Below are 12,461 nucleotides of genomic sequence, written 5' to 3'. Positions count from 1 at the left end.
GAGATACACAGCCCTGCCTCTGGATCTTTGGTCCTCTGAGCAGATCTGGAGGTCTCCCATTGTGTTAGCCAACCTGTTCCTTCCCAATAGAGGCTTGCAAACACACGCCGGCTGGCTCCCTTCTCACCCCTGAAGGATTCTTGGTTTCCCCACATCCTGAGATCTCCCTGTACCAGCCCTCTGGAAAAGTACTTCTTGGAGTTTTTAGGGGCAATTATCCCTGGGCTTGGCGCCTTAGAGCGTAGCCACACATTCACTTGAATGGCACAGCCACCTCCACACATCTCTTCCCTCCCCTTTGCTCTGGAGGAGAGCTCTTGTGAGCCTCGATCTGTCAGGGAAATTCTTGCCTTTGATGGGAACACACCGTGTATGTCAACCTGCATACCGGACCTGGGCCCTCTCTGTTGGCACCCCCTAGCCTGACCGTCGCAGAAAGGCCTCGCCTTTGGAGTCAAGGCCTTTACCGCTTTACCCCTTCGCATAAAGCTCTGAACCGCGAGGTTTTCCCAAGCAGCCTAGTGTGGGATGGAACTCCAAGGGATTTATCCTGCCTGGTGATTTCACCTGCTGGGATTCCACAACCCTTAGTCTGGCCGGCTGGCCCAGTCCTGCTTCCGGCACTTTGCAGGCCAGTGGGCCCTTGACCACCTGCTGGGATGGGAAAGGGAAAGGTCCATGAATTGCACCCTAGAAACTTAGTAGGGTGCATGGATTTCAAAACCTGGTGGCCACCCAGGCAGGAAAGAAGGGAGGAGGGCACCTTGCTGCCCTTTCATGGGGGAACGTGTGGCTGTCCTGCTGGGGGACTTTCCATGGGGACCCTGTGCAATAAGTTTGGTATTTTGGAACTGAATAATTAGAACGTGTAAAAATTTTAATATATGAAGAAAAAACAAAACAAAACAAAACAAGCTCCAAGTTGTTTTGCAAATTGAGGTCTCAAACTTGACGACCTATTTTCCTTCTACTGTGGCATTCTATGAAGAAATGTGCATTTAAGAAGAGTCAGAAAAGTGAGGGAAACAGAAAACCCAGAGGTGCCCCTGTAGTTTGGTGACGGCCTTAGGAGGTCACTTGTAAATGCTGCTGACTAATCAGGAGGCAGTCTCTTCCTGTGGCTGATGGGCACAGAGCTCTGCAGGCTTGTCCTTTGCATGGATGTTCTTGTTTGTGGAAATCCAGCTCGGAGCCATCTCCCGATGTGTAAGAATTTCCCAGACTAGACCCCTAGGCAAATCCCGCAGGGCCAGAGGCTCCTTCCTTCATTGTATTTGTCCGTTGGACTGAAAACCAGCAATGCCATCTTTTTTTTTCAATCTAGTCTATCATCCAGGGCTTGGAGTAATATTTCTCTCCCCCTCAATAGGCTTGGGTTCCAGGGATGAATTATCGTCAGTTGTCCACGATTTTGCAGATGAGGAAACTGAGAGCCAGAGAGGGTGGAGGACTGTCCAAGGGAGAATGGGATATCCTTCCAGGAACCCTGGCTCCTGGGTTTTTAATGAGCTTCCTACCCAGCCTGGTCATTAACTGGCAAGTGTTGATGTTGAGAATAAACTGTTGGTGGAAAGGTCAAAGGCTCTTTGAAAGACCGTGCCTACCAGCTGTGCATCTTGTGGACTATTTTCATTGTACTCCCCGACCCTTGGAAAGTGCTGGGCACAGGGCAGATGCTTCATTTTTATTGAATATGTTCAATTTCACATAATAATATCCATAGTGGCAGCAACACTATGAGGTATATTAGAACTCCGATTGTCACAGTTGGTACTTCACAGATCAGTAAAGAAAGAAAACTTTTTATTAGGAAGACTGTAAGAGAATTGCTAAGTTTTAAGTTTATCCCACAAGGATATTTTAAAAAAATGAAACAAATCTCTCTGATCATCACCAAGGCTATCGGAGGTCTGTTGAGGACCCCACGCAAGGGAGCTTCTGCCTCTTGGGACACCCCTGCTTCAGCATCTCCCTAAGCCAGCAACCTGGGACAGCTGAGTACACTTAAAGTTCCTTCCTTGACCTAGGGAGTTTTTCTGGAAGACAATTTTTTGACAGATAGGGGTGGGGGGAGGTTTTGGGATGTCTCAAGTGCAGGCCATTTATTGTGCACTCTATTTCTCTTTCTGTTCCCTGGTGACTCAGTTGGTAAAGAGTCTGCCTGCAACGCATGAGACCCGGGTTCAATCCCTGGGTCGGGAAGATCTCCTGGAGAAGCAAAGGACAACCCACTCCAGTATTCTTGCCTGAAGAATTCAATAGACTGAGGAGCCTGGTGGGCTACAAAGGGTTGGACATGGCTGAGTGCCCGAACACTTACATTTAGTGTTATTTCATCAGCTCCACCTCAGATCATCAGGCATTAGATCCTAGACGTTGGGGGCCCCTGCTTTAGTTCCCTCTTTCATCTTCTACACAGCTCCAGCCTGCTTCCTTGTCCTCTTCCACCTGCAGAACTACCTGCCAGGCTTCTCTGAGTGTGACTGAGAGTCTCCTTCCCTCGGAGTCCCTTCTCCTAACTGGGTTTCCCTGATCTCCATTTAGGCACTTTTGCCCCAGGTGGTGCTAGTGGTAAAGAACCTACCTGCCAATGCAGGAATCCTATCCCTGGGTTGGGAAGATCCCCTGGAGGAGGGCATGGCAACCCACTCCAGTATTCTTGCCCGGAAAATTCCCATGGACAAAGGAGCCCGGCTTCTCATTGCAGCACTTTCTCTGGTTGCAGAACTTGGGCTCTGGAGCATGCAAGTACTTCAGTAGTTGTACGGGGGCTTCGTTGCCCCTGGGCATGTGGAATCTTCTAGGACCAGGGATTGAACCCGTGTTCCCTGCATTGGTAGGCAGATCCTTTACCACTGGACCACCAGGGACATCTCCTGTTCTCTTTCACTAGAGAACGATATTTAAAACATACATGTAGGAGCTAAATATGCTCAGCTGACAATACTTGGAAATATATACATGTATTCCAGCTTACCTTTGAACATATTCAGTTAAAGGTAATTTGTGATGTCGTCTCCATGGATCTTGTAACCTTTCCTTTTGTTTATCCGTAACTTCCCACACCAATAGTAAGATACCTGGCTTCCACCACTTGTCATGTATAGAATTCAGTGCTTGTCCCATGTGGTTACTGAAAAAAACTGTCCTCCAAAGGAGGCTGTGCATGCATCCCACCAGTATCTTGAGTATGTTTCTGTAGGAGAGTTTACTATTAGTATAACCTCCATGGCCCGGTGTCTATTTCAATCTTTACCAGTTATGAATGGGCTTATTTACTCTAGTTTTCTTGGACAATTTGAGTACAGATTCTTTGTTAGATATGCATTTTTTAGGAAAACGATTTTATTTATTTTTGGCTGTGTTGGGTCTTCGTGTGTGGGCTTTTCCCTAGTTTGGGTGAGCGTGGGCCATAACTAGTGGTGTGCGGGCTTCTCACTGCAGTGGCTCCTCTTGTTGTGGGGCAGAGGCTCAATCTATACAATAAACCAAACCAAATCAAATTATTAGCATTAAAATATCTCATTCAGAGAAGTTAAAAACCACAGAACAGAATACAGAAAAACCAAGGATTTACAACTAGAGAATACTGTTAATTAAATATATCCTAGTCTCTAAAATTCTATTATGTTATTTCTTATTCAAAGATTTGCTGAATCTTAGATTCATTTTTACCTGAGATGGAAGAAAAATTCTTAAAGCCCATCACTTCACATTTTGGCTTGATTGTTTCTAAGAGTTCTGGAGCTGAAATAAATATGCACTTTATATATTCAGTTACTTTTTATTAATCAAAGGAAGAGACACTTCTATATGCACCTACAGCTCTAGAATGTTATCAATTAATGATAAAACTAAACTCGAAACTTTCAGTAACTTTCATCAGAAGAAAACAAAATTCTTAATTAATGGTTTCAGTAGAAAATAATTCAACAACATGGAAAATCATATTTTCATGGCTATTAACACTATTCTGTAGCTCCCCTCGATACCAAGAAAACCTTATGATAAAGACCATGTTTTTGCTCAACACATACAGTATTTGTCCAAGTACCACAAAACACTTAAACCTGAAAAAAGCAGAATTATGTATCAGAGCACTTAAACACATTCTGTTCTTAAACAAAGTTCTGTTAATGGTAAAAGCAAGAACATGAAGCCTATGTGGAGGACACAGGAAGACGTTTTAATAGTTCGGCACTTTTAAAGGATAAGTACTGGGTAAGTAGACTAGAAACAATTAGAATCCAACCCATTAAAGACCATGGCTCCACAGAGTGAGCTGAGCTAATGAGGGCCTGGCTTGCCCTGGCCTGTGGCGTCACTGCTCAGGGGAAGCCGGGGCTCCAGGCAGGCACGTTGTAGACAGGCTGCTACCCAAGGAGGAGAGCGTGCCAGTCGGGGGTGGAGGCAACGCCAGAGGGAGGGAAAGGATGCTCACTCTCAGGGGCCCTGGGCCCACAGGTCTAAACCCCATGAGGCCAGACAGTGAGAACCCTGAATCCCACACTTAGAATCCTCTGCGACACAGGCTCACCTGCTCCTGAAGCCTGTCCAGGTCTGTGACCACACAGACAAGCTGAGTGCTGGAAGTGGAGATGATGGGCTTTGTTTCAGAAGGGCCACTCGCTTGGTCTTCGCGAAGTCCTTGGGTGATAGAAAGATCTTTGCTGCCAGTTACCAAAGGCTTTTTAACATCCTTAGCACTTTCATTAGAGATGGGCCTGAGTAAAGGCTGAAAAAGGATTTCAGCAATAAAATGTTTCCACCTGCAAGATACATGAGCATGTAACTCAACACAAAATGCCAGCTGTCCACAAAGTATTAAGTGAAAGTTAACTCAAGAAAGGATACCACATCCTGTCTCTCCAGGTAGGTGTGAAAAACAGAAACAGGACAAACTTTGATCCTATGTGCATTTCCCCTCCTTGACTTAAGTAACAGTCAGAAAGAAAGCAAGAGGTCCCGAAACTAATGGAAAATTGAGATCCGGAACATCATAGGTTTTAAAAAGTTAATTAACTGCTTAAGGTAAACGATTTACTGTATTTACTTAATAAATTATTATCATAAGGGTAAAAAATAAAAGTCTCAACCTCAATTATGCTTCAAGTAATACAAACGACATAAGTGTTCTCTGCATAATGGACTGCTACAAGGGAAAAAAAAATCTAAGAGAAGAGCACTTGCATTGAGAAAAGAATGGAATATTCTAGGTGTAAGAATAATCACTGGCTGGCATCTTGCTGGGGATGATGAAGCAAGTCCAGGCCTCAGAGGATCATATCAAGTCCATGGTGTCCCAGGAACTGCACGATCTTCATGAACAGTTTCATAGGGCAGGGTGCTCTACTGAGACTCCTCTGAGTAGAGGGAGGCAAAGGAGGAAGAGGAGAGGAACGTGGATGGAGCACCATTATCTGCTGGGCACCTTCGTTATCAGTTTGCTGGGCAAGAAATCTCTTTACTCCTCACCTCACAACAAGCATATGTAGAAGCTGTGTTCCTATTTTACAGACTAAGAATCTGAGATTCAGCCAATTTCCCTAAGACCACAAAATTAAAAAGAGCAGCAGGGCCAAGGTCTGACTTTGACTTGAAGCCTGTGCTTTTTCCACTGAAACACTCTCCTCCAGTTGACAGAGTGCTTCCGTGTCCGTGGATGATGGCTTCTCCATGTCATCTTTCCTACACTTCCGCTCACGCTTTCTTATACTCATCACCTTGCACTGGCCGGGGTGTGTGTCTATCACTGAGTTGTCTGTGCAGCAGGCATCTCTGAGGCCTGGAGCGGACCTGGTGGGGCCGGGTGCTCAGCACTGGACCACTGTGGCTTTATGCACAAAAACTGATCAGTCATCATAGGCATGTGAATACCTAATACAGCCAAGCTGAAAAGGGTTTCTGAAACGAAGGCAAGGTTAATCAATTTTACAACCTTCTAATTTCAGCCACTTGGTGTTTTTCAATTTCCAAATATTAAGGAAAAAATGTGGATATTTTTATCATCTTCATTAAAATGATCATCTCTGTTTTATGGTGCCTCTGTATTGGAGGCACCTTACAAAGATTCTGGTTTTCCTAAGGGAAAATGAGGTCAATGCGGTGCTTTTCAAAAGGACAAAGCAATGAATATGTGACAACTGATGTCCCTAAAGGTCACATAAACAAGAGTGAAAAGGAAATCCAGTGCAACGGACAGAAACTTGGGAAGTTGGACTATAGCCCTTGCATCAACCTCTCATGACCACATGGGCTTTAAAAATCTTGGCACGTTTAGCTTAACCTATCTTTAATTCATTTCAGTCTTGATTAGGGATGAGCACCAGCCAGCCCTCACCTCCTTGACAAATATGGAGTACCGTGCCAGATCTGCAGCGTCAGTCTCCACAGACGATGCGCCAGCAGCGGCAAGAACATCTTGTCAGACCAGCACCTCCGAAGGCTGCTCCACGTCCTATGAGAAGCCAAAAGGTGATACAAGCTCCCAGCTAGAGGTAAAAACGCACAGTTAAGGAGTCGCAGTGGAAGGGCTAACAGCTAAAATCTTCAACGGACAAGCCAAGAGTGAAGCCAATGACATTCTGAAGAATCCTATGAGGTCAGCGAAGATTTAGGGAGGTGGAGTGGACAGCCAAGAGGCCTGTAACGCTGTTTTCTAATTTTCCATGACTCCTTCTCCCAGGCATTTGATGCATATTAAACATATATAACAATCAGAAATAATTAGTTAACAGGTACTTTATAATAAAGCAACAAATGCAAATTGGAGTGGCAGTCACTTGCAAGGGTTTAATCTTTGGTTTTGAATTCGTCCTGTCTTCCCTTCCACTCCTGAATATGCTATTTAAATATAGGAAGTCAATTACACATGGCTACTTTTGCAAAGACAGCTGAAAATGAACTTTTGAGGCTAAAAGAGTGCAGTTTAGATGGAAGTTGGCCACACAAAAGGGAGCACAGTGGAGTGGAGCTTTGTGGCTACAGGAACAGCCACCTGGGTGAGCAGGCACCAGGGACGCCTAAAGCGTGACTAGATGCAAACACGTCTGGAAAGCGTAGGCTGACCCCAGCCACCCGCCCACTGTCCCAGGACTGGGCCAAGGGCTCTGGAGGCCTGAGGCAGCAGTCCGAGCTGAGAGTCATCCTCTGGAGGGAAGGGTCATTCTGATCCTTTACCTCAGCTTGAGAGGGAAGTGGAGGGTAGCCACAAGGCTACAAAAAAAGGCTGTCACTTAAGCACAGCAGGGGTTATATCCCCTTGACACATTATATTCAGAAGCGAAAATGTGGTCTCCTTCCCCTGTTCTTAAAGTATCCTTTACATCATCTCTATACAGCTGGAAGCTCTAGAAACCTTTTTTTAAAAAAGAACTTAAACTGTATCTTCAGGGTCTAACTTACTTCCCTGGTGGCTCTGACGGTAAATCATCTGCATGCAATGCAGGAGACCTGGGTTTGATCCCTGGGTCAGGAATGGGTACCCACTCCAGTAATCTTGCTTGGAAAATTTCATGGACAGAGGAGCCTGGTAGGCTACAATCCATGGGGTTGCAAAGAGTTGGACACAACTGAGCAAGTAACACTACTGGAAGACAGCAAAAGGTCAAAGTGCTCCCAGGGCGCTAAGGCCACCAAGAAGACTTGGTGAAAGGAATTAGCCCGCTTAACGATAGCCTCTGTCACTTTGAGGATGTTACCTGGTGCATCTTCCAGGACGTCTGTAAGTGCTGCTTCTAAGGATCCCGCTATTTCTCTAAATCTGAGAGAAAAAACAAGAGTGTAAATGGCTGTTTTCTCTGCTTCAGGTGCCTCTCCCCCCAGCCTCCCCCTCCCCAGGCAATAGGACCATTCTCCTGCTTGCTTGTAGGGCCAGTGCCTTAGAGATGCCCCAGCAGCCCTGATGCCTGGCCTCCAGATTTTTTTTCTTACTGAGCAGGAAATAAACTTATCTGAATTACTTGACCAGGAAGCCATTTCTGGCAAGTCCCACCACCTATATAATCAGGTAATCACTTCAGGGCCATAAGACTGGTTTTTCCAGTCCTCTTAGCTCCACACTATCAGAAGAAAGCAAATGTCCCTCAAACTAAGAAATGCAGAAGTTATGTTCTATATCTTTGCAGCTTGAGACATATCACTGAAAGTAGGCAGTTAAACTAGAACAAGTCTCTGCCTGGCACTCATCAAATGTCTGCTGCCTGTCTCTCGTGCTGCTATTGGTAACTGCAGGCCCACCCTGAGGCTCAGGATCTGCTTTCTGGATGGGTTTTCTGTTTTCTCTGCTGGGCCATTTGTCATTTCATACCATCTTCTCACAGCCTTCTGTTTTAATACCTCATGTGGACACATTTTTATGACTGTGAAATGAAACCGTGTGTGTATTCATTTCCTTAATTAGCTGCCTATGTAGCATCCTCCTTCCCACCTATATAACCCTTCCATGTTCATACTTTCTTTACCATACATTCTTCTGTCACCCACTAGTTCCCTTGCTACCAATAAATTCTGACACATACTTAACATCAATTTACCTAATCCACAATCTTGGTTTTTTGGATAGCACTTACCTGCTTTTTAAAAGCAGTCCAGAGACTGATCTTCAGGAAACTGGAGAGTAAACGCAGCAGCACTTCATAGAAATAGCAGCAGCCCTGCCCTCAAAGGCACGAGTGGCTGAGAGCAGAGGACTCTGGACCACCCTGCCTGCTGGAGCTGGCCGCTCCCACAGCTTCCCTGTGCCACACGCAGGAAAGAACTCAGCGACTGCCCCGTGAAGCCTTTGAAAGGCGAGTCTCTCCAAGCAGCAGGAAGAGGCCCAGAAGGAGGCAGAAGAGCAGTGGAGGAAGAGAAGGGAGCACTGGAGAACTGCAAAGAAGGCGGTGCTCCTGAGCACACTGGGGGGAGAGGGCAGGGGCTGCCTTGCAGTGACGAGAGCAGACCAGCTCCTGCGTTCGCCTCAGACCCCGAATCCCACCGTTTGCCCACATGTTAACACACGAAACACAGGAAGGAAGCTTCAGCACAGAAAAGGCCTGGCACCAACACAGCATTGTTCAGAACGCGGAAAACCAGAAGCCACCTTCACAGCCCCAAGGAAGGGAAGGTTTCTGTAACATGCGGCACAGTTCCTACTGAATGCAGCGTGAAGAGAGGTCAGCTGGAAGTTCTGCGGCCATCAGAGGAATAGGTATCATTCAGTGTAAGTAATGACACAGGATAAAACTGTATGTATGCCACAACAATCTGAAAACCATACAAACGAGAAAGTGCAAGACACAAATGCAGCAGACCCCTAACATTAATGCCTTTTAATCAGACGTGCAGATGACGTGTGACCAGGTGTGAGATCCCTAAGACTAAAACTGTCTATGTCATGTGACCCAGTTGTCCCCTCTCCCTACCCTCCAGGAGTCCAGCACCAGCCCCTCAAGTAGCTTTGCTGGCCAGTAACTTCCAGGATTGAGGTGTTAGGTTGTACTTCTTAGAAAATAAACAAAGTGAGATGTTACTTTGGTGAAATTTGAAAAGTTATGCTATAGTTTTCACAGGTATATGGGATGCCATTCTACTCTTGATAGAGGCTTTGTAAGAAAGGCAACCCCAAATACAAACACTCCTAACTCTTCCATTTGGGTATGGGGATGATCTGGAGACACACACCCCTCCCCCACACACGGCTCTACTGACGCATGGACACAACTTGAGGAGGGTGGAGGGGAAGGAAGGCGCATCAGTACCACGCAGACTCCACGCTGTAGAGCAGCTACACCACACTAAGCATGTGCTGAATGGAGCAGAGAACACACATGTGACCATCCTGGGAGCATACACCATTCTAGCAAAAGCTCAATCAAAAAAGACACACCACTGCCTGTGGCACTTATGGCGCTAACACCCAGCTTCCAGGCAGCCACTGATTTACTACCATTTGAAACTGCTGGGGCCCATGTGTATTTAATCTCTTTCTATGAAAACTAATGCCTAACCCTACTTTCCAAAACTCCTGAAGAACAAATGAAGTGTTGACACAATAGGGTGTGTTGACACAACAGGGGACCAGAGACAGAAGGGGTGCCCGTGTGCTCACAGAATGGAGGTGGTGGGAGGGGTGCCTTTTTCCTTGAAGATGACGGAGATGTCGGCACAGAGTCAGACCCGGGACTATCTGATTGCTACTGAGAGTGCAATATTAGTACCGATATTCCTTCCTAGGAATTTGCTGAAACATCACCATCCTACTGGCCTTTAGGCTTACTTTAAATGACCCTGAAGTGAATCAGACAGCAAAACAGCTTTGACACCAGCCATGTTCGCAGAACATTCTGTTATCCCAGAGAATAAATAACCCAACCACTGACAAAAATCAACAGAATGGTGTTCTATAAAGTATTACTTGAATTTCTTTTTAAGTGGAAGAGCAAATGCATGGAAAACAGGTTCCACACTTCATAACTCAAACCTAACTTTTTAAATTTCATCAATTTTAAATAAAACTATTCACAAAGAAAAGTTAAGCAATTCCTTTGAATGCTTATGGCTAGACTCTGGTGAAGATTAAAAATGTCTTTCATGCCCTGGCGCCCCGCCCCCGCGACTTGAAGGGGCCGGGGCTGCGGCCACCTCAGAGCCTCAGAGTCGCGTGCGTGGGGTGTGGGGCAGTGCTGAGGAGACGAGCCTGAGGCACGGAGGCTGAGGCGAGCTAGATGCTAGAACAGTCCAAGGAGCTGCAGCGCGGCGGGAGCCCGTAGCCAGAGCAGTCCCGGAGCAGAAACGGCCGCTGTCACCACCGCTGTCCGCGGAGCCCAGCTGAACTGGCCATGGCCTTGTCGATGCTGCTGAACGGGTTGAAGGAGGAGGACAAAGAGCCCATCATCGAGCTCTTGTCAAGGCTGGCAGTGATGGTGAAAGCATAGGAAACTGCCCCTTTTCCCAGAGGCTCTTCATGATTCTTTGGCTCAGAGGAGTTGTGTCACAACTGTTGACCTGAAAAGGAAGCCTGCAGACCTGCAGAACTTGGCTCTGGGGACCCACCTACCATTTATAACTTTCAACAGTGAGGTCAAAATGGATGTAAATAAGATTGAAGAATTTCTTGAAGAAGGCTTATGCCCTCCCAAGTACTTAAAGCTTTCAGCAAAACACCCAGAATCAAATACTGCTGGAATGGACATCTTTGCCAAATTCTCTGCATATATCAAGAATTCAACGCCAGAGGCTAATGCAGCTGTGGAGCGGGGTCTCTTGAAAACACTGCAGAAAGTAGATGACTATCTGAATTCTCCCCTCCCTGATGAAATTGATGAGACTAGTATGGAGGACATCAAGTTTTCCACATGTAAATTTCTGGATGGCAATGAAATGACACTAACTGACTGCAACCTGCTGCCCAAGCTGCACATTGTCAAGGTGGTGGTGAAAAAATACCCCTAAACTTTGATATTCCAAAAGGAGTGACTGGCACCTGGAGATACCTAACTAATGCCTACAGTAGGGATGAGTTCACCAACACCTGCCCCAGTGATAAGGTTGAAATAGCATACAGTGATGTCGCCAAAAGACATCAAAAGACATTACCAAATAAAAGAGGACTTATGAGAGAAATGTCTTCACATCTTCCCCTGACTAAGAACATACTTTTCCTAACAGACTGCTCCTCTTCCTAGAAAGTAGAAACTTTATTTGGCATGAACGTGCAGTTATTCCAGATTAGGATAAAGCATAGACAAGGTATAGTAGCTGTCTTGAAATATATATACTCCTAAGCAGTAGTACTTTGAAATTCCTTTATCCTGCCTATATCCCCAAGCCCATATTCTCGTCTCCTCCAATTTGGAGACACTCCATCACAAGCTTTCACTTTAAAAGTAGTTTGCCATCTCTCTGGAGCCTTCATCACTGGAGTCCATTCACTGTGTATTGATGACAGAACTTTTGAGGTGCACTGTTCAACCGTTAAAATAGTAACTGTAAAAAAATAAAAACAAAAACAAAACAAACAAAAAAAAGTCTTTCATGGGACTGGCTGAGTTTCGGCATAGTTTAAGACTCAATTACCAGCTTTGAGAGAACCTATGATGAGAGGAAGACGGGCTGAGGCCAGGCTGTGCTACCCTGCAGGGCCCAGAGCTCCAGAAGGCAGAATGACATGACAGTGCAAGATTACCAAGTGTGGGGGTCTGGGGTCTGGGGAAATGACTAGCTAAGAGGTGTTTGGAGGCAGTAAACAGGAGTATGGGCTGTGATGGTTCTTAGATATCTAAAGCAATCTAAGCCAAAATGTAGACTACAGGAGACACGGAAAGTTTAAATATTATTTTTCTACTGCACTCTTACACTATAAAATGATGCTTCACCATTTAAAATTTTTCTCACAAACCAAAAGGGCTTCTTGCCCTGGCTACATCTTGATCACCACATAACGATTACATCCCATGCAGTCCATGAGTATCTCAGACAAA

General features: G+C 45.7%; 1 protein-coding gene and 1 pseudogene across 2 annotated transcripts in view; one reads left to right on the top strand and one right to left on the bottom strand.

Moving 5' to 3' along the window:
• Positions 1–1,672: 1,672 nt before the first annotated feature.
• LOC122425483 (conserved oligomeric Golgi complex subunit 2-like) overlaps positions 1,673–12,461 on the bottom strand; it is a 37,795-nt gene continuing 27,006 nt past the window's right edge. The window contains exons 4-8 of one of the 2 annotated variants that reach the window (XM_043443906.1): positions 7,701–7,762; positions 6,341–6,491; positions 4,538–4,769; positions 3,676–3,747; positions 1,673–3,476 (exon numbers count right to left, since the gene is read on the bottom strand). In XM_043443906.1, the coding sequence (XP_043299841.1) occupies positions 3,733–3,747; positions 4,538–4,769; positions 6,341–6,491; positions 7,701–7,762 (460 nt within the window). In that variant the 3' untranslated portion in view covers positions 1,673–3,476; positions 3,676–3,732. Of the gene's footprint in view, positions 3,477–3,675; positions 3,748–4,537; positions 4,770–6,340; positions 6,492–7,700; positions 7,763–12,461 lie in introns of those variants that run through there. The other variant, XM_043443908.1, reaches the window with a different exon arrangement.
• Positions 10,821–11,666, top strand: LOC122425363 (annotated as a pseudogene).

This window comes from Cervus canadensis, chromosome 23 (genome assembly GCF_019320065.1).
Source record: "Cervus canadensis isolate Bull #8, Minnesota chromosome 23, ASM1932006v1, whole genome shotgun sequence".
NCBI classification, from domain to species: domain Eukaryota; kingdom Metazoa; phylum Chordata; class Mammalia; order Artiodactyla; family Cervidae; genus Cervus; species Cervus canadensis.
The sequence above is the reverse complement of the archived record's forward strand: the minus strand, read 5'-3'. Positions and strand labels throughout refer to the sequence as shown.